This window comes from Octopus bimaculoides, chromosome 10 (assembly GCF_001194135.2).
Source record: "Octopus bimaculoides isolate UCB-OBI-ISO-001 chromosome 10, ASM119413v2, whole genome shotgun sequence".
NCBI lineage: Eukaryota > Metazoa > Mollusca > Cephalopoda > Octopoda > Octopodidae > Octopus > Octopus bimaculoides.
In genome coordinates this window covers 7,151,380-7,171,688 of record NC_068990.1, presented here as the reverse complement: position 1 = coordinate 7,171,688, position 20,309 = coordinate 7,151,380, and the positions used below count along the sequence as shown (strand labels likewise).

The 20,309-nt window shown below is 34.3% G+C and overlaps 1 protein-coding gene across 1 annotated transcript in view; it reads right to left on the bottom strand.

Annotated features, from left to right (window-relative positions):
- The window catches only part of LOC106871452 (dynein axonemal heavy chain 5), a 358,231-nt gene that overhangs the window by 191,159 nt on the left and 146,763 nt on the right, over nt 1-20,309 (bottom strand). Inside the window, exons 26-31 of the mRNA XM_014917924.2 lie at nt 19,450-19,530; nt 13,147-13,551; nt 9,520-9,638; nt 4,553-4,852; nt 2,234-2,474; nt 380-506 (exon numbers count right to left, since the gene is read on the bottom strand). Of these exons, the coding sequence (XP_014773410.1) occupies nt 380-506; nt 2,234-2,474; nt 4,553-4,852; nt 9,520-9,638; nt 13,147-13,551; nt 19,450-19,530 (1,273 nt within the window). The remainder of the gene's footprint in view (nt 1-379; nt 507-2,233; nt 2,475-4,552; nt 4,853-9,519; nt 9,639-13,146; nt 13,552-19,449; nt 19,531-20,309) is intronic.

The window sequence follows — 20,309 nt, the reverse complement described above, 5'->3', positions numbered from 1 at the left end:
TATATATATATCAGGTTGAGTAAAATGTAAGCAATGTTTTGAAACATGAAAAATGTTTTTAAAAAATCAGAACTCTGCAAAAATCCAGTACAAATTCTTCATGGTTCAAAACGTTGCTTATTTTTTACTCAGCCGGATGTATTCTATTAGTTTCTTCTGTGGGCAACCTGGTAAAGTATATAGATTTCCAAGTCAATGCCCACAGCATGAAGCATGAAGAGAAATGGGAAAGGAGCCATTGTGAGATAAATGCTTTTCCAGATTTCATAGCTGATGCAACTAAAGTTAACTGGTCATTCAAGGCAGTTCAGAGACTCAGATTATCAGAAAGAATTTCTACAGCACAACAACACTGATAGTCAACTTATTTGATACAAACCTTTTAACAATAACTCCCCACGATTTTTAAAGGTAGAGAAAGCCAATTCCTGTGTGGCCCATTCTTGTATGACTTGTTTCAACTTAGCTTCAATATCTTTTTCTTTCACAGCAGATATACATATATCCTACAATCAAAGAACAATGTTCCAAATAGTATTCAACACTAAATAGCAAAACTTTACACATAAAGGCAATGAAAAAGAAGAGGTAAGTCAAAAATTATACACACTCTTGTTTCTGTAATTCATTTTAAAAAAAAAGCAGTTATTGAACAATTACATCATTTTTCAACAGTTGCTTTGTTTTTCAATGCACTTCTTCCATCTGTTCACAAGCTTGCTTATTTCATAAGAAAAGCGGGTTTTTGGCTCGTCGAGCACTCATGATCCACTTCCTGTGCTTCTTGATCCATAGCAAATCAATGACCTCATAAAAGGATGTTTGATCAGTCTAGAAATATGATAGTCAGAAGGGGCCAGATCTGGACTATATGCAGGGTGTCTCAGCAACTCAAAGCCTAATTTTCCAATGGTTTCAACATTATGGGCGAGCATATTTGACAATAAACCTTAGCATTTGGGGTGAATTGCTGGTTTCAGTTTGTTGGCCAGCATTTCACTATAGCCTACACTGGTGATTTCAGACCCCCTTTTCCAGGTAATGTTACTTCTTATCAAATGCTTTAATTAGAACTTCTTTAAATCTCTTTTCAATGGATCTTTAAGATTCCACGGCCTCGTTTTTCATATTGTTTGTCTCTAAATCCTTCAAACTCTAAATATGAAGTCACTAGTCCCTAACCTATATTGGGCTGATCCTTCTTCCCCGAGGAAGGACTTTGCATTTACAACTATGTGGTCTATTTTCTTGTGAGAATATTTATTCATACCTGCACATATACTTACACATACACACACATATATATACATATATATATATATACGCACACACACTCTCTCTCTCACACACACACATACACATTACATATATATATATATATCATCATCATCATCATCATTGTAGTTTCCAGCTCGGAATTTCTGGAACCACCGTTAACACTAGCTTACGCTTATTGTCCAATCCCCATACACTGCATTAATATTCCTCACACTTTCTATTGCATTGTTGCCTTTATTGAAGCAAAATATGCTGAATAAGCTACTTTGCCATTTCCATTATAGATTTGAAAAAATAACTGCTGAAATTGAACTGCACTCTTCAAAACTTGCACTAAGAATAAGGACAAGGTAAAATTACTACCTGATTTTATAGCAAGTTGATGCAAGTAGTTTATCCCATCCCCCTCCAACTTTTAGTTCATGCAATTATTTATGGGATGACCCAATATGTATATTTATGGTCATGTAAGGTGAGACAATTATTATACAAACCTTTTAATTTGCTACGGTGATAAAATTTATGTTGACAATGCCAAAATTAAATATGCAACTTAGCTCCTGATAAATTAAGATCTAACATGCAAATTAAGCAAAACATTCCAAATTTTCCTATCAGGTTACATTTTTCAGTACACCTGCTATATATTTTATCATGATCAAGAAACAATTGATGAATAGGTAAAAAGAACCAATTCATAACTGCTTTTGCTTCCTCACAAATCACTTTTTGATTAAAAAGAAAACTAGATAACCACATGCTATGTGAACATACATGTGACTTTTCACATGCATGAATGTGCTGTATCTAAACTGTCACATGCTATGTTTTTTAATGCATAAACAAAATAAATGAACAAATAAAAAATTACATGAATAAAAAAATTGTAATAATAATAATTATTATTATTATTATTACTCTTTCTACATCTGCCGGAAAAGGACATAAAAATTACCTCAATATCTTCCTTGTTTTCTAATAATGGTGCTTCCATCAAATTCTTCAAAAGGAAAGTGTCAGATTCTACATCGAATTTGTGCTTTGTAAGTACCTCAATTCTTTCCCAATGCCTTGGTTGCATGGCTTTGTTTGCCATCATTTCAAGCAGAGGACAAGTCTCATTAAAATCATCAATTGTCTTGCTTAAATCAAAAAAGGCCTTCCACTGCTTCAAAGCCTTTGGCAACTTCCGACACCTACACACAAAAGTCATGAACTTTATAAGCAAAGCATAAATACAAGTACAGCTATTTCTCATATCTCTAAATATCTAAAATAGAATTGCCATTGAAAATATGTTAAACTATTTTAACCATACCTCACACCCCAAAGTCAGATGTAACATACGTCATTATCATTATTTTATTATCCACATTTGTATGCTTGCATAGACCAAATAAAATTTACTGAGCTAGATTTTCAACAGCTGGATGCTTTTCCTGACATCAATATCATCCAGAGTTTGATACATAGCAGACATGGAGCTCATGGCCCTTGTTTCCAAGAAATATTGCAAATAAATGATACAGCATACACACACACACACACACACACACACATACACATATATATTGTATATAAACACACGCATCATAATTACCACCATTTAATCTTTCTTTTTCTGTGCTGACATGAATATATATATATTTAGAGAAAGACAGTTATGGTTGGTTCATTGGGTTATCCAGGGTTTCACGTCCATAAAGCACTTAGCTTTACATACATCTCATGAGACCCTAGTAGCTAGTGGCCAACAATCTCTCTTCTTTTGAACAGAGCATTTGTCAAGACATATGTAATGCTAAGCACTTTATGGATGTGAAACTCAGTGAACTGGCCATGACTGTCTTTCTCTAAATACTTTAATGTTCTATAGTGTAGACTGTGGCAAAGAACATAAAAAGTGTGGATCATTATGTTTAAATGATTAAATGTTCACAAAATTCAATAATATCAGAAATGATCGGTGAAGAATATAAAAAATGTGGATCACCAAATGTTCGGTCATACTGAGTTAAAAAGAGAAAAAAATAAAGGGAGAAGAAGGTAAAGGAAAGGAGTCTTGTTACTGTTTATTAACTTGGGTTCTTTTTTCCGTCACATGCAGGGTCTTTCGTTTGTAACGGAGTCTTTTGGAATCAGTGTATTTATAAGTTTTTCCATGAACAGATCTGATTTTTGATTTGTTATAATTCTGCTGACATCTTATTCTTTCTGGTGGTCAAGCTTGGCATTCTGCCTGGTTGACCTCCCTGTAGCACTCCCTTTATCAACTTCTTTTATAATCATATTATGGTCCTCCTTGAGATCATTAATGATTTCCCATTCTTCTTGACTTGTATTTGTTTTAAATTTTCAAGGTGGAAGTAAATAATAGGGATAATTGGATACCAAAACACAAAAGTTATCCAGAGTTTGATTTCATCTTTTTGTCAGACAGTAGCTAGTTTTAGTACAAAGTACTGCGTGATCATTAGTTTCTTTATCAAATAATTCTTCAGTGAATCGAAGTTTTCTACAGAATCTCTGAATATCATTTTGTATTTCATTTAGGTTCAGTTTTTGTGGTATTGGGGTGAACTTTGGCCCAGTTCACCTAAAAAATGGTTCCTTGGTTTTTGATGTATGGAATTAGTGCTCTTGTTGATTGTCATTCCATTAACTCTTGATCTATTGTGGGTTACATCTTGTGGTTTGGACGGTTGTGGGGTGGACTGTGGAAGATATGTCTCAAGTGGGAGAAGTTCTTATTTCTTCTTTGGTCCTGTTCGAAGTCTTCATTATGTAGGATGTGTCTCAGATGTGGGGAGTTCCTATTTCTCTTATAGTTCCATCTAGAAAAGTCCTTCACAAAGAAGTTATGTCTGAGACATGGAGAGTTCCTTGGGTGATAAGGTTTCTTTACCAAATTCACTCGCAAAAATTTAGCCAACCAGGGGCTATAGTAGATAACACTTGCACAAGGCACCATGCTGTCAGATTGAACCTAGAATCATGTGGTTGGGAAACAAACTTTTTACCATACAGCCATGCCAGTGGCAGTTATTTAATATTTCTAAAAAGACAATTCTATCGAATTCAAATTTGGTTCTCAACCTCTTCTCAAATTCCCAATTAGGAAAACCATCCCAATGTCTAGTTGCTTTAATGGTAGAACAATCATTTATATAAACAGCAAAACAAAGTTTCTGTTTTTTATCGACTTTCAACTTCAGACATTAAATTTATTGAAAAATAAAAACAAAACAAAAAGAGGAAAACGAAATGTATTTACCTAGTTTGGAATTCAAGAAGTTCTGCATTTATTTTATCAATATCAATTTCAGTCCAGGGTATATCATAATATCCACTCACAGAGGCTAATACTGCATTATAAAGCTGGTAAAGTTTTTGTAAAAGATTTAGCTCTTTCTTTATTCTCATCAAATCAGGGTATTCAGTAACTGGCAGGCCAAAGAGTTCTTCGCCTCCAGAGTAGGTTAGGTATTTACCCCACAATTCATCAAATATGCACTGGAAAATCTTCATTCTATCAGATGCTTCTCTAGGCTCAATACCTTCTTCCATTGGGCCTCTAAAATTAAATAATATTACAATCTAAATGACAACAAAAATATACTAGGAAACAAGATATAAAATATTTGTGAGATTAAGATCATGTGATGCAAATATATTTACTACAGTTATTGTGTTGTACCCAAGAGAATATAAATGGAACTGTGGTTTCTACAGTTTGCCTGATTAATAAAATAAGTTTTCCATTTTATACATGAGGTGAAGCAGTAAGAAAGGAATCCAGTTGCAAAAACATTTTGTTTCAGGAAGCACCATGTCAAACTTGTAATTATTCATACAAGTTAAAGTCAATAATTTATTATTTTAAAGTTATTTTGTTGACAGATTACATTAAAGAAATGCTAGATTTTTAAAGGGAAAAAGAAAAGATCTAAAAACTCTTTGACTTTGGTCCCCGAACCCTCCAGAAATAGACATTAGCATAGTGTTAAATTGAAGTTATAAATTTAATCATTGAAACATTAAGGAAAATGATTTTGTTTTTTTTGTTTCATTGAATGCCTTTAACTGAGAAAATTATGTGCTTGAATATATAGTGAGAAGTAAAATTTTGTCAAAAATTTGAAGAGCTTTTAGAGAAGGTAAAAATAATAATCTAGGTCCTTCTAATTTAGGAAAATTAGAAGCTGAAAACTTATGCCTTTAGTAAATACAGCTAAAAGATTAATAAATGAAGGAATAAGCAATTGTCAAATGTATATTTCTTGATGCACAAAATAAAAATTTTTTGACCTTATCCTTCACATATTCAAACTAAACATAAGCCACATCAAATTCAAAAGTCTGAAAGGCTTTCAAAAACTATGTGCACCCACTTCCTCCCATGACTAACTAACAAAAATACAAAAGTATGAAAATCTAAACACAGTAAGTTTTCTTTTATTATTATTATTATTATTACTTTTATTATTATTACCAACAACAGATGTCAACTTTTACAAAACAGAACTTTATTTCGAAAGATCCCATACCAGGATGCCTGACCCAATTTAGCAGTCCAACCTATGCCAACATGGAATATGGACATTAAATGATGATAATGATAATTATCAAAAATTCAAGAAATAAACAACGAACCTGGCAAAATAGTAAACTTATAAGCTTAAAGCTTCCTTCCACCAAATATTACTTTCTCATAAAATACCAACCAATAAGAAACATTCATCTAATGGTTCGATCTACAGAGAGGGGCTGCACTGTTGGCTTTTGCCAATCCTCCAGAATTAGTGAGGTCAAATAGGGTCAGAGTAATTGCTTTTCTTGAGAATATGGACCAATGTAGAATTTCGCCATACATAAATACATAGAAAGAACAATGGATCACATGATGGGCAATGAGACACTTTTGGCAATGGATCACATGAAGGGTAATGAGAAATTTTGGGATCAGTTTGAAAAACTGGAGATGTTTTTGCCCTTAGTGTGTGTGTATATACGTGGTAGAAAGCCTAATGGAGTGGGGAGAGTTTGGGAAATTTGCCTAGTATATACAGTATGAAGTTGGATGCAAAGCAGGTTGCATTTGTGGGAGCTTTCTCCACAGGAGCATGGCTTAATGAGCCATCATGAATGTCAGAAGTACTGGATGAGATCTTTGTAGCAAAGAGTCAGAAGGTTCAGCAGCAGTTTGAAAGGTGGGAGATCTTGAAGGCTGTGTAATGCTTGAAGGCAAATTTGTGTTTCAGGTGCAATGGTTCTTAGCCTTTACTTCTGCAAAGCAACTATGTTAAGCCACCTGGGGTCTGTGGAAGGATACGGCTAAGATAAAGGTTTCAGTCATCTGCTTAGCTGTCTCTGATGGGTCAGTAGATAAGGAGCTGACAGAACCCAGAGAAATCAACTGATATAAAGTGCAGTAAACTTCAGGGTAAGAGTGTAGAATAGAATGTGGAGGTGGAGGTGGTAGTCATGAGTAGGTGGTAGTCAGAGAGTCTAATATGAGAAGTGGCAGTAGTGGATTGGCATGGCCATATACTGATTAAGGATACAAGTAGGGAAAGATTTTAAATGTTGTAGAGATTTAAAGATAATAGATTTTCTGCACTAGCAGCATTAAAAGGGGTCAATGACAAGAAAACTTGTGAACAATGAAGCCATTGAGGATGATGTCTTCTGACAGAGATGACATTTCCTTGATGATGGAAAAGATAAGGGTAAAAGATTGTTGGTGGTTGCAGGCATTAGGAAAGTTATAGAGGCATAAGATGTATTTTGGAAGAGAAACTTTAGTCCAAATTAACTATAAGTACTGGATAGCAAAGATAGACAATAAATAATATAGATAAGGAGAAATTTGTCACACAAAGAGGAACATAATGTGTTTGTATATTTGCAAGAGGTGATATGAAGAATCCGGGTTAGGAGTTTGCAAATATTTGAAAAAAAAGTGGAAGAATTATCCAAGAGAGTTAGCATTATTTTGTACTTTGACATTTTTACAGTAGTTAGCATTGGTCAGGTTGAAGAGATGAGGAGACTATAACGTTCAATTTGCTATAAACTCTTACCACAATTCTTATAAGCAGCTGAATTTCATCAGCCCTCAATCAGCTTCTGGACATCATGTGTTTGCTAGAACATTTCTTTTTCGAAATGAGGGAGAGAAATATGAAGAAGTGCTAGTAACAGGTTAAAGCCCTTCTATAATCTAGTGTTGGCTTTCTGCTGGGAAAGCTGTTCAGCCTGCACCCTTTCAAGTTGTTTCTACTAATAAGATATTATATACATATTTCGTATGTGTATTTTGTGTGCAAGATTCTTGATGTGGATACGTGTGTTGAAAGAAATACAAGGTTTAATTATATTATATACACTTTTCAATTAAATATTCACTAACTCAAACAAAATTGTATTGGCTGTTGTTTTAACTAAGTATAACTATAGGCACAGGAGTGGCTGCATGATAAGAAGCTTACTTCCCAACCACATGGTTCTGTGTTCAGTCCCATTGTGTGGCACATTGGGCAAGTGCCTTCTACTATAGCCTTAGACTGACCAAAGCCTTGTGAGTGGATTTGGTAGACAAGAACTGAAAGAAACCCACCGTATGTGTGTGTGTCTGTGTCTACATCCCTGTAGCTTAGCAGTTTGACAAATGAGACTGACAGAATAAGTACTTCGCTAACAAAAAATAAGTACTGAAGTCGATTCATTTGACTAAAATTCTTCAAGGTGGTGCCCCAGCATTGTCACAATCTAATGACATAAATGAATAAAAGAATAATGATATTTCTTAGAATGTTAATATACATGCAGTGCTGGATTAAGCATTAAGCAAAATAAACACATGCTTAGAGCATCAAGGGAAGTGGGGCACCACGGAAATGGTAAATGGTTTACAGTGCAAAAGAAATCACTTCAAACTTGCTAAAATATTATTTGAAGCGATTTATATGATTGGAAATATAATTTTGAAGTGTTCCTGGTGTCATAGTGAGGATCTAATGAACAACAAAAAAGTAGGAGAAAACTTTTCAAATGTAAATAAAGATGAAGTATACAAAAATAAACATTATTTTCCATCTTGTTCGTTTGGTTTCATTTTGAAAACTAAAAATTTATTTTATGCTTAGGTCCTCTATGGATCTTGATCTGGCTCTGTTTATATTCTTACCAGAGCAAAAACAACAACTTTATCATTTAACCTACAAGAATACTTTTTACCATGTTACAAAATAACTAGAAGCAAAACTGATTATTTCTAAAGACACAAGAAATAAATTCAGCATAGGAGGGATACATTAGCTGTTAGTGATAGACTTTTAATTCAGGAGCAATTAAGAATGATTTGTCTTCAAATGATCACTTACAAGTGACGTCTGTTAATGCAAAATATATTGATCCACCATACATAACCAGCCCAATATTGAACAACATCTATCTTCAGTAAATACTTTCCACATTCTTGCTGATAAGTCTCTGTAGGGGTTTTTTATTGCTAATAAATCAGAAATGTAAAAACAAGACTGCAATCTATCACTTTGATAAACCACATAGCTTCATAGATGCACAGTAGTGACTGTACAACCTGTCGTATATTTATGAGATTTATTTTTCTTGTTAATTTTCATATCCTGATATCAGAAAATTTCTATTTATATGTATTAGGTCAGGCAATTTTATATGTGTTTACTAATATCAATAACTTAACCAAAATGATTGACACATAATTTGTATCTGCATGAACTTTAGCAAATCCTATACAGTTGTGAGTGGAGACTATAATTAATTCCTTGAACTTCCCTTGCTACTGACTTGAGAAAAAAATGAATAGCAAAATGTAATTTATTTTACCTGATTGTAAAACAGTTTGCCAGTTCCAGAGCTAAACAATAAGAGTTTATCTTTGAATATAATATAAATGTTAGATAATATTTCTGAAACTTATAAAATGGTGGTTAGAAGTACATCATACTTAATCAGCTATCATACCGTGTGTGCGTGCGCACACACACATGCATGCATATGTGTGTGTGTGTGCATGTGTGTGTGCATGCATGTGTGTGTATGTGCATGTGTGTGTGTGCATGCATGTGTGTGTGTGTTTGTGTGTGTGCGTTTGTGTGTGTGCATGTGTCTATATGTGTGAGTGCAAGTGCACACATGTGTATATATATATATTTGTAAAGAAAGTAAAAATATAACTGACAGAACATAAAACCTTACTTCATCGTATAATCATCAAGAAATTGAGAATAGTCCACAGCAAACTGTTCAACACCAGCTGACAACTCCATCTTGAATTGAGGTTGAATTTCCAATAGCATTCCTTGAACTTCTAGAGACTGTTATAGTAGTTAAATAAAGAAACAGAGAAACTTACATGTATATACATATTTAAACTGAGTGTGAATATAGACAGTGCATAATGAGTAAGAAGGAGGAAAGAATACATTGGCATTTATATAGTTCTTGTTTTCTCTTATTGCCTTGTCTATATATTTATCTATCTAGTTCATCCCACAGGACACCCCAAGACTGTTTCCACACGTTTCCCCCACTCATCTTGATCTTCCATAATGCTCCTCAGTTCCTGCATCCCTTCCATACCAGTATCCGCCAACAAGTAGTTGATATAGGTCATCTTCCTCCTTCCTCACCTGGTTCCTCTTTCTATTGGTTGCCAGAGCACTAGCTTGTTAGCAGTTTCATTGGTGTGTCTTGTGCAGTGTCCATCTAGCCTCATCCTTCTAGGCTGTACCTTCAATGTTACTTTTGGTAATCCCTAATATAAGTCAGCATTTGTTATATGATTCTTTCAGGAGACATTGAGTGCCATTCTAAGCATCCTCACATAACAACCGTCCAACTGCTTCTTCATTGCTTTAGTGGGCGTCCATGTTTCAATCCCATATAAAAGAACAGACTCCACTGTTGCTAGAAACAACCTCGCTTTCAATTTCCTTCTAAAACTGCTAAATGACAATGTGAAACCAGAACAATGGTCTGAGGTAGACTTGCTACCGCTGTCCAAAACTGGAGACCTAAGCGATACTGGGAATTACAGAGGAATCAGTCTGTCATCCATTGTTTCAAAAACAGTCAACAAGATGATACTTAACCAAATACAACCTCAGATAGACAAACAATTGCGACCAAATCAAAATGGATTCAGATCAGGATCGTCAACAACATCTCACATTATTGCACTTCTCCATGTAGGTAGCCATTTGAATAAGCTAATGTAGTATTTGATCAGTTTTTAGCCAAACATTAAAGAAATTGAATGAAGGAATATCAATATAAAAAGGAAAAGTATAGCAAAGCAATGAATATTTCTAACTTTACTGGGTTCTTGACAACTATGTATCACAAATCACTCATACTTTTTCTTCAAACTGTAGTCAGTATTAAAAATGACTTGGGTCAGAAAAATAGCAAATGAAGTATTCAAGTATTATCTAAAGACTCAAATGTCTCATATTTAGTGTAAAACTATAGAATCTAATCCATGTAATTCCCTGAGATGGAAGAAAGAATGAATGAATGACAGAATTTACATTCAAAACTGTAATTTATTCATTTAGTCCTTAGTCCATTCCTTCAATGTTTTGCTTTTGTTTTGCACATAAAACTTAAATGAATTATGTCAGTGAGTCCTAATCCAGCAAGTAATAAAATAAGAGTATCCAACTGAATGTTTGGCAATGACAGCAGTGCATTTAATCCATAAAAATTTATAAATATGAATTGAAAGTAAGAAAGACTAACCCATGCCAGCATGGAAAATGGAGGTTAAAAGATGCTGAGGAAAGAAATAGCATGTTTGGATTTAGAGTTTCACAAAGATGTTGAACTGCACAGATGAAATAATAGAGAAATATTTTATACCATATTATAGGCCTTTCACATCAATGCTAACCAAAAAATTAGGGGCTTAATCCTTTAGCATTTAATCTGGCCATATCTTGCCAAAATATTCTACAAGCTTCATGTTCGAATCAGCCAGAGATAGCCTCTCACACCAACCCAACAATATCATTCTCAAAATTAACAGTAACCTCATCAAAATCGCCAAGCTACAAAACAATGTATGATTAATTTATTACTTTTGACAAAATAAATTGAATGCTGAAGGGTTAAATAATGACAACAATGTCACCAATAAAAATGGATGCAGCAGACTTAATAGCAACAATGAAGATGATTATTATTCATAAAATGCTATCAGACATCTCAAACATTATAATAACAATCTAACAACAACACATAGTATGTGTACTAAGCTGAAAAGATATGATATTTATCCATTGTGAGTCCATTAGTCAACTTCAGCCAGTGTTTAGTTGGGAAAGATTTTTTAATTATATTTTACACTTTTTAGGCAGCAAATAGGTTGTAGTACATCAGGAAAAGATAGCTGATATCTAAAAATTGGTGAATTATGGAAAAAAATATTTATCATCAATCACATCTCCATTGTTCATCATTCACTATTTTCACCTTTACCAACAGCTCTAATTATGTGTCACTCTCTTCTCACACCATTACAAACATGTCCACCTATCCTTCTTGATCCTCTGTCTGTATTCATACTTATGCTTGTCTTCTTGTATCTTGAAGGTACATTCTTACACCTTCTCACCACCAAAGATAAATGGTTCACTGCATTATATAAGGGTAGATGGGAGTAGCTGAAAAGACAAAAATGTCTTCTTTCCAGCTAATTCTGCCTGCCCTTATATAATGTGGAGTACTGAAAGTTCATAATAGTTATGTTAAAGCAATGCATATATATAAACAAATGTGCCCCACCAACTTTGTGATGCTACCAAATAGCTTGCAAGACAAAGGAAAACTGAGAAGAGTGGTAGTAAATTTGGAGGTGTTCTGATGACACCTGTTGAGAAGCTAAAGTATGATAGAGGAACAGACACAGATATCTTGCTAATGAGAAGGTAGACAGGTACGCCACATTATATAAGGGCAGGCAGAATTAGAATAAATTTTCTTAGTTCAAAGCTTAGTTTGGCTCCCTTCATTATTGTTAATGGATAAAATCTGCTGTTGATATGTGTATACATTAAGGTGGTGAGCTGGCACAAACACTAGCACGCCGGACGAAATGCTTAGCGGTATTTCGTCTGCCTATCGTTACGTTCTGAGTTCAAATTCCGCCGAGGTTGACTTTGCCTTTCATCCTTTCAGGGTCAATAAATTAAGTACCAGTTATGCACTGGGTCGATGTAATTGACTTAATCCCTTTGTCTGTCCTTGTTTGTCCCCTCTATGTTTTGCCCCCTGTGGGCAATAAAGAAAGAAGAAACATTAGCACATGGGGCAAAATGTTTAGCGATATTCCGTCTGTCTTTCTGTTTTGAATTCAAATTCCACTGAGATCGACTCTGCCTTTCATCCTTTCAGACTCGATAAATTAAGTACCAGTTGCATACTGGTGTCGATCTAATCGACTGGCCCCTCCCCCAAAATTTCGGGCTTAGTGCTTAGAGTAGAAATGAATATGTGCATACATTTCTTGGGACACCCTGCCTTCACATCCCTTTGGTGGTCAATAAATACGGTACCAGTTGATAAATCTTCCTTTCCATCTACATCTCCCTCTCTTCTTCCTTCTCCTAAAGTTAGAGCTGGGGAGGAATGGACTCCACTATGTTTAGATAGCCAAGACATGAATGCTATCAAGGATAAGTGTGGTGTGTATTTTATATCTAATATGTTTAACTTTTCCTTGTTTCCTAATATTTAATTATGCTTCAGTGAAATGAGAAATTATTCCATTCATAAAACAACAAGTAATGCACAAGTAGCATATAATATAAAAAAATGTTTTACCTGAGTTTTCACTTTTGAAAACAGATAGGCAAATGAATCAAGGCGTTCAGCATTTCCATCATTAAAAACAATGCCATACTTATGTAATAAAGAATAAGCCTCTTCTATGGGAATGAAATTAAATTCAACTGACACTTCAGCTTCTTTTCCTTCATTTATGGCTGCCATCAGTGAACGTACATCATCCAGATCTTTAACGGGGTGGGACAAGCTTTTCATCATACGATCAAAGAAAGAGAAGACAGTATTCATCTTTTGTGCAGAGATTTCATTTAGAGCCTTTGCATATGAATATTCCCAAGCTTTGACTTCTGTACCAAGGGATGTTTTTAAGTTTTCTGTCATCATTTCTATTGGTCCAATAGTGTAGCTGGATTCAATCTGCTCAATTTCTTGTTGTAAACTCTAAAAAAAAAAACATCATGTAAATTGACAAAAGTAAATAACATTGAAGCCTTGTGAGTGGATTTGGTAGAAGGAAACAGAAAGAAGCCCGTCGTATATATGTATATATATATATATGTGTGTGTGTGTATGTTTGTGTATCTGTGTTTGTCCCCCCAACATCGCTTGACAACCGATGCTGGTGTGGTTACATCCCCGTAACTTAGCAGTTCGGCAAAACAGATCGATAGAATAAGTACTAGGCTTACAAAGAATAAGTCTTGGGGTTGAATTGCTTGACTAAAGGTGGTGCACCAGTATGGCCACAGTCAAACGACTGAAACAAGTAAAAGAGAGTAAAGAGCAAAGAGTATTACTATCAACGATCAAACTAGCAAATCTGAACATATTTGCAATCCATTGTATTCATAAAAATACCAATTCTATCTTTTATGAGGTTCAATGTTCTCAAACCAGCCTTTATTATTATTGCCAGAATCATTACTGCACCAGGCAAAATGCTTAGAAGCATTTCGTCCATTTTTACGTTCTGAGTCCAAATCCTGCCTAGGTTGACTTTACCTTTCATTTTTTCAAGATCAATAAACTAAGTAACAGTTGAGCACTGGGGTCAATGTAATCAACTAGCCCCTCCCCACAATATTTTGTGCCTTGTGACTACAGCAGAAAGGATTATTATTATCATTATTTCCTAAACTTTCTTCTGTAAATATCTGCTATAAATACTTCTAATGCACAACAATTACCTGACAATCATTCATTTTTTTTTTAGAAGTTTGAGTCAAGATTTGCTTAAGTCTTTTCATATTTAATCATACCTACTCAACTAATCATAGGGTAACTGATGGAAATCATTGCAATAAAGTCACTAATTTTTTTCAGTTCTCTATATTTTTCTGCTGGCAAAGCTACAATCAATGTATGAATCTCATATTACTTTACTCCATATTCCATCAGACAGTATTTACTTTTGTTCCAGTTTCCAAACTATCATCTTATGTTGAATGTTTTACTTATTGTGGTTTTACCATTCCCTTTGGTATTCTTCAATTAATGAAGTTTAGCCAGATTCATGCATCAATGGACTTTCAAATACTTTTTAGCTTAATGGCATTAAAGAAAAGAAAATTAATTAGCAATCAAAGTCTAATTGATATAATCGAAAATGAAAACAACCTAGCTTTTTACAAATTTTATCTACAAGGAAGATTTATTTTTTAAATAAATTCAATACTCTGTTGTAAATAATAATTAAAAAGAAATTACACTGCTTCTGGATTTTGACAATCTTTAATCATTTAAAATACTAAGAATAACATGAATAGTACATTTGGCTGCCTGAAGTACTGTCTAACACTCATTAATTTAACTTATTGTAAAAAACAAAAGCTTTCAGAATATCTAACTGATAAATCAGTTTTATGGGATTTTTTCTGATTGGCTGCATCTGTGGATATTTCGAAGTTTAGTGAAAATTAAAAAAATTGGTGTATTGATGTAATTCTCTAAGCTGAATCTCAGGGGCAAATTCACATCTTCCAGAAAATTCTTTTGATTATTTTTACCCAGTCAGAAAACAGGATTTGGATGTTGTTATTTTGTGCCTGACCACAGTTGTCAACTGTAAAAAAAATGAAATGTTGGCATATTTTGCTTTATGCCTGCCATACAGCTTTTCTATTTTTTAGAATTTTCAGGAGAGTTTTGCAAATTTGTATTCTACACACAGGAATTCATATTATGCAAAAACGGGAAGAAATTTGGTGAGTGATTTAAGTCCTATTTAGCTATTATTTTAGCACATATCACGGCCACCTGTGTTTTAAGCATTTAGTAAGCAAAAACTACATGGGTAAGCTTGTTACTATGGAAACACGCAGCTACATATTTGTGGCTTTCAATTGGCTAAAATTACCCAAAATTTGCAAATTTTAAAAGCTATTAACCCTTTATTTATTGATTTATGGTGAAAATGAATGTCCTGCCAAAGATTACCATACAAAACTACAGCAACACATCAAATATGAAATCAATTGGGACAAAAATTAAAGAAATTGAAAAGTGGCAGTCAAACAGGAAAGAGCCATTGTATACAACGTTTTGCTAATTTTGAATTATTTTCTCTATGTTCGTAAATATAAAATATCAAACAACTAACAATAATAATTTAACTTTCAGTGTGTTTTCGAACATAATAATAGAAATACACTTTTGCACTCGGATTTCTGCACTTAGGAATAAAGGACAGACAGCACAAAGTATTATATCCAGTAATAAATACTACTGAGAAGGCAATTCTGTTGTTTGCATAACGACACATGATAGCAAACACAGCTATATCTAAGCCATGCAAGAAGCCATGCAATAATCTTGTATGAACAATGAGAAAGAACTGTGGTGTCATTGTTGTAGATTCACTCAGACTATATGAGTCAATTTCTTTTTTGCCAAGATCCATTTGACTCTCATCACTCCCAATATTTATCACAATTTTCTTCAATTTTTTTTACAATTTACTATAAATTTCGTTTATGACGGTAAAGTGCATGTTAACCTAATACCATGTGTATGTTAAAAATATGATTTTATAATATCAGTAAAATCAATCATATGTAACACATATGAAATGTTGTTGTATACATATCTATTTATTCAATATCCAAAAGTAAAACTGGAAAAAGCGAAATAAGGAAAGAAAATAAGAAAAACAAATAAAAAAAAGGAAAAGGAAAAACACATCAATGCAACATCGAGTGCCTCAATTGGTCACACATCACATGGTTCAGTAGAACCTAGTGAAGCAAGCCAATACATTTGTGGCATTACGACAGGCGATGGTGAGGCTAAGGCATTGGACCAGCCAACCACCTTCATGGGCATCACCCAACACCTAGGTAAGGCGAGCTGCCAACAATGACAAGAGCTTCACCCCTCCAAACGTCTCAAACACCACAAGTTGGAAGAGACAGTTCACTGACAGGTCCCAATGCTTCAGAATCTTGTTCCATTCGGCTACGGAAGCAATGACCCTCCCATTTACTACAGCATCCAGGATGTTGGAGGGAGCATCCCAGATGAGGTAATAGAACAATATACTGAATAATAAAGTCCGTAAATGCACCTAAATCATGAACACGGTCATTGCTGGAAGGCAGATAAACACGTTCACTCGGGACCTGAAAGCTGAACGGTAATGTTTCTGCCATCGCCAATTATTATCACTTGTTTTCAGTGTTTATCTTTGTTGTCCACCATTTTATATGCACAAGGACCGGAAGGTTATCCAACTGTCAGAAAAAAATAAAACTAGAAGGATATTATGCAATTAATTGCAATTAACTTGATTTGCACAACGATCAATTTTAAATAGATTTGGTGCGAAACAGTTATATGGTTTGAAAAGTTAAGCAATTAATCATGTTTTGTAATTATCCTTTATGCAATGAAATCGAATTAACTGAATACAAAATTACATTTATCATATACTCAAATAAACAAAATTATTTATACGACATCCTGAACGACATCTTGTATCTTCTATTGATGAGAGCATTATTGAAATGGTGATACTATTGAAGTATTACAAGTGGACACTTTGTTCAGCCATAGAAGAAATAAGTTACTGGGTTCAATGAGGTAATCAGCTAACTATTCAGTTGATAACTAATTTGTATTTCATAATCGTATCACTCATTTATTCAATTAATTCTCTTATGTAATTTATATGCATATGCTAGTCATAAAACTAAACACTAAACTATTATTGCATTGTGCAGCATTATATTTTCACAGCAAGGATCCCATGGTTTATAGAGAAATAATTATACAGATCACATAATTCACTTACAAGTTTTTTTTATATATATATATATATATTTATATATATAAATATAAGCAAATTAGCTTGTCAGAAAATCTCTATAAGAAATGAAAGCAGAAACTATACTGAGATGTAATATGCATAGTCATTTTAACATGGCTGTTCTGTAGGAACCGGCATCACTACTGTTTTAACCCCAGAAGAATGCCTCCTCCACCTGGTTAGTTGGTGCAAATTGCATCCAATATGTATTGCAGGCAGGGAGCAAACCCCTACCATCTTCCAACAATGAGACCACCAGACCATACGGTTTTGAGCTATTCGTGCTCAGCTTCAGTGGTGGATACATGCCTGCTAGAGATAACAGCTATTTGTCCCAGCTTGCAATATATAGAAAAATAAGTGACCAGCAGCCACTGATCTGGCAACAAGCAAATTAACTAGTCATAAAATCCCTATAAGAGATGAAACCAGTAACTATTCTGAGAAGTAGTGTTTATTGCCACTTCCACATTATAACCCCAGGAGGACACCTCCTCCAGCTAGTTAGTTGATGCAATCTGCACCCAATATATATATCGCAAGCAGGTGAGTGAACCCCTACCATCTTCCAGTAACAGAACCAGCAGATCAATGACTTGTTGTCACTTATTTTTCTATATATTGTGAGCAAGAATGAACTACTGCTATTTCTAGCAGACAAGTATCCATCACTGAGGATGAACACAAATCACTTGAAACTGTATGGTCTGGTGGTCCCTCAAGTCATTTTTTTTTTTGTTTGAAGAGTTACAAAAACAGAAAAAGTCTATTGTACACTGCTGTAGTAATAGTTCAGATCATGTAAACAATTATTTTTTTCTTTTGTAGTGAAAATTCAAAAACGAACAAGTTTCTCAAACAAATTACAATTTTTGTATCTCCTGTGCTACATAATCTTGCAGAGACACGAGTCATTTATAGAACAATGGATCCCACAGCATCGTTTATCCCCTCATTTTACACTGGTTCATGTGCTTTTTTCCCATTTGTTGTGTGTGGGTACTATCTTTCAAATTAATAAGCTCAACACTGTGGTTCACTGGTCTATGTTGATAAATTATAACGATCAAAATCAGGAATGTGAGAGGAGGCTCTCCACAACTCTCTGAAAGTTGTGGTTCCTGGAAGAACCAACTATTGTATGCATTTCTCTAGAGTGTTGCTATTCCAACATGGCACTGCATAAAAAAAAAACATGTTTGGTCTTGCAACAGATTCCTCTGAAAATTCACTGCTCAAGTAGCAAGTACCCTTCCTTGGTTGTATTTACACCATGAGAAGACTGTTTCATCGACCTCAACAATCTTCCCAGGTTTGCACATCTGAACTGGATTGCAGAGCAAGTCCTTCACACATATTTCACAAATATAACAGTTGTAATTAACAGCTGAATAGTGGCTCATCTCCAGTTCTTCAATACAAGACCAAACCGAAGTCAGCAACTTGCCCCATGAAAAGCAGTACAGTCCTAAGAGGAAAGGTACCACCTTCCAACCATGTATCCTTTTCTGACAGTCATACACTATCCTTTCCAGGATCAACCAACAGCTTGGCTTGTTACTACGGAAACAGAAACCAATGTGTTTGTGGCTTTTGGTTGGCTAAAATTACCTAAAATTTGCAAACTTTAAAAGCTATTAAATTTTATTTATTAATTTATGGCAAAAATGAATTTCATTTCCATAATTAGTAGACAAAACTGCATCAATACATCAAATTTATAAACAATTGGAACAAAATTAAATAAATTGAAAACTGTAACAGCAACACAGTCATTTGCTCAGCTGATATAGCTTCTGTTAGTTAGTGAACATTTTTTAAAAATATTTTTTTTGTTAAAGTCAGAAATGCAGCAAATATTACTCATTGTGCTACACACACACACACACACACACACACACACACACACACACACACACACACACACAAATGTTACAAAAAATAATAAACAATGAGATAAAGAAAACTTTCAGAAGTATGTATATATGAGAAAGAAAATAGTAAAATGGAAAATAATGCAAATTGATCCCACTTACCCTAAAGTGACGAAGATTTTCTTCAAATTCAGTAATATTTGGGTTACTAGCCACCAGATCCTTGATAATCTCATTCATATCCTAAAATTATGCATTGAAAGTTTAAAATATGGGGAACTTATAAAAACATGTTTTAGAATGTGTTGACATAAATCTTCATGTCAACTTCTGCAACCTTCTGTGGTTATGTACACATTTTTATATAGCTCAATTTAGAGCTACTTACATGCTTGGTAATTTTGTCAGAGTAGGGTTGGACATTTCTAGATTAACAGAAATGAGAATATTGGTAATTTATGAGCATATATGCTCATAAATTTCCAAATACTACCACACACACACAAACACACACACACATTACATCACATCTTGCATTTCATAATTTTTTTTTTATCTAAAATTGAAACCATATAACAAAAACAAGAAACCATTATTTTGCTTAGATTATCTTATGGCATAAAAATTCTAACAAGTTCCATTTTTTGCTTATATTGATGCTGTAAAACCTTAAGTACTCAAACATTGATGAATTTCCTCAGAACTCTTTTCCAGTTCAATGACTGATTCATAAAAGCTAAGTTTGAAGGGAATAGTAGTCATTGCCTTTGATTTCTATCATCATCGTCATCATCATCATTTAACGTCCGCCTTCCATGCTAGCATGGGTTGGACGATTTGACTGAGTACTGGTGAAACCGGATGGCAACACCAGGCTCCAATCTAATTTGGCAGAGTTTCTACAGCTGGATGCCCTTCCTAACGCCAACCACTCAGAGAGTGTAGTGGGTGCTTTTACGTGTCACCCGCACGTAGGCCAGTCAGGCGGTACTGGCAACGACCACGCTCGAAATGGTGTCTTT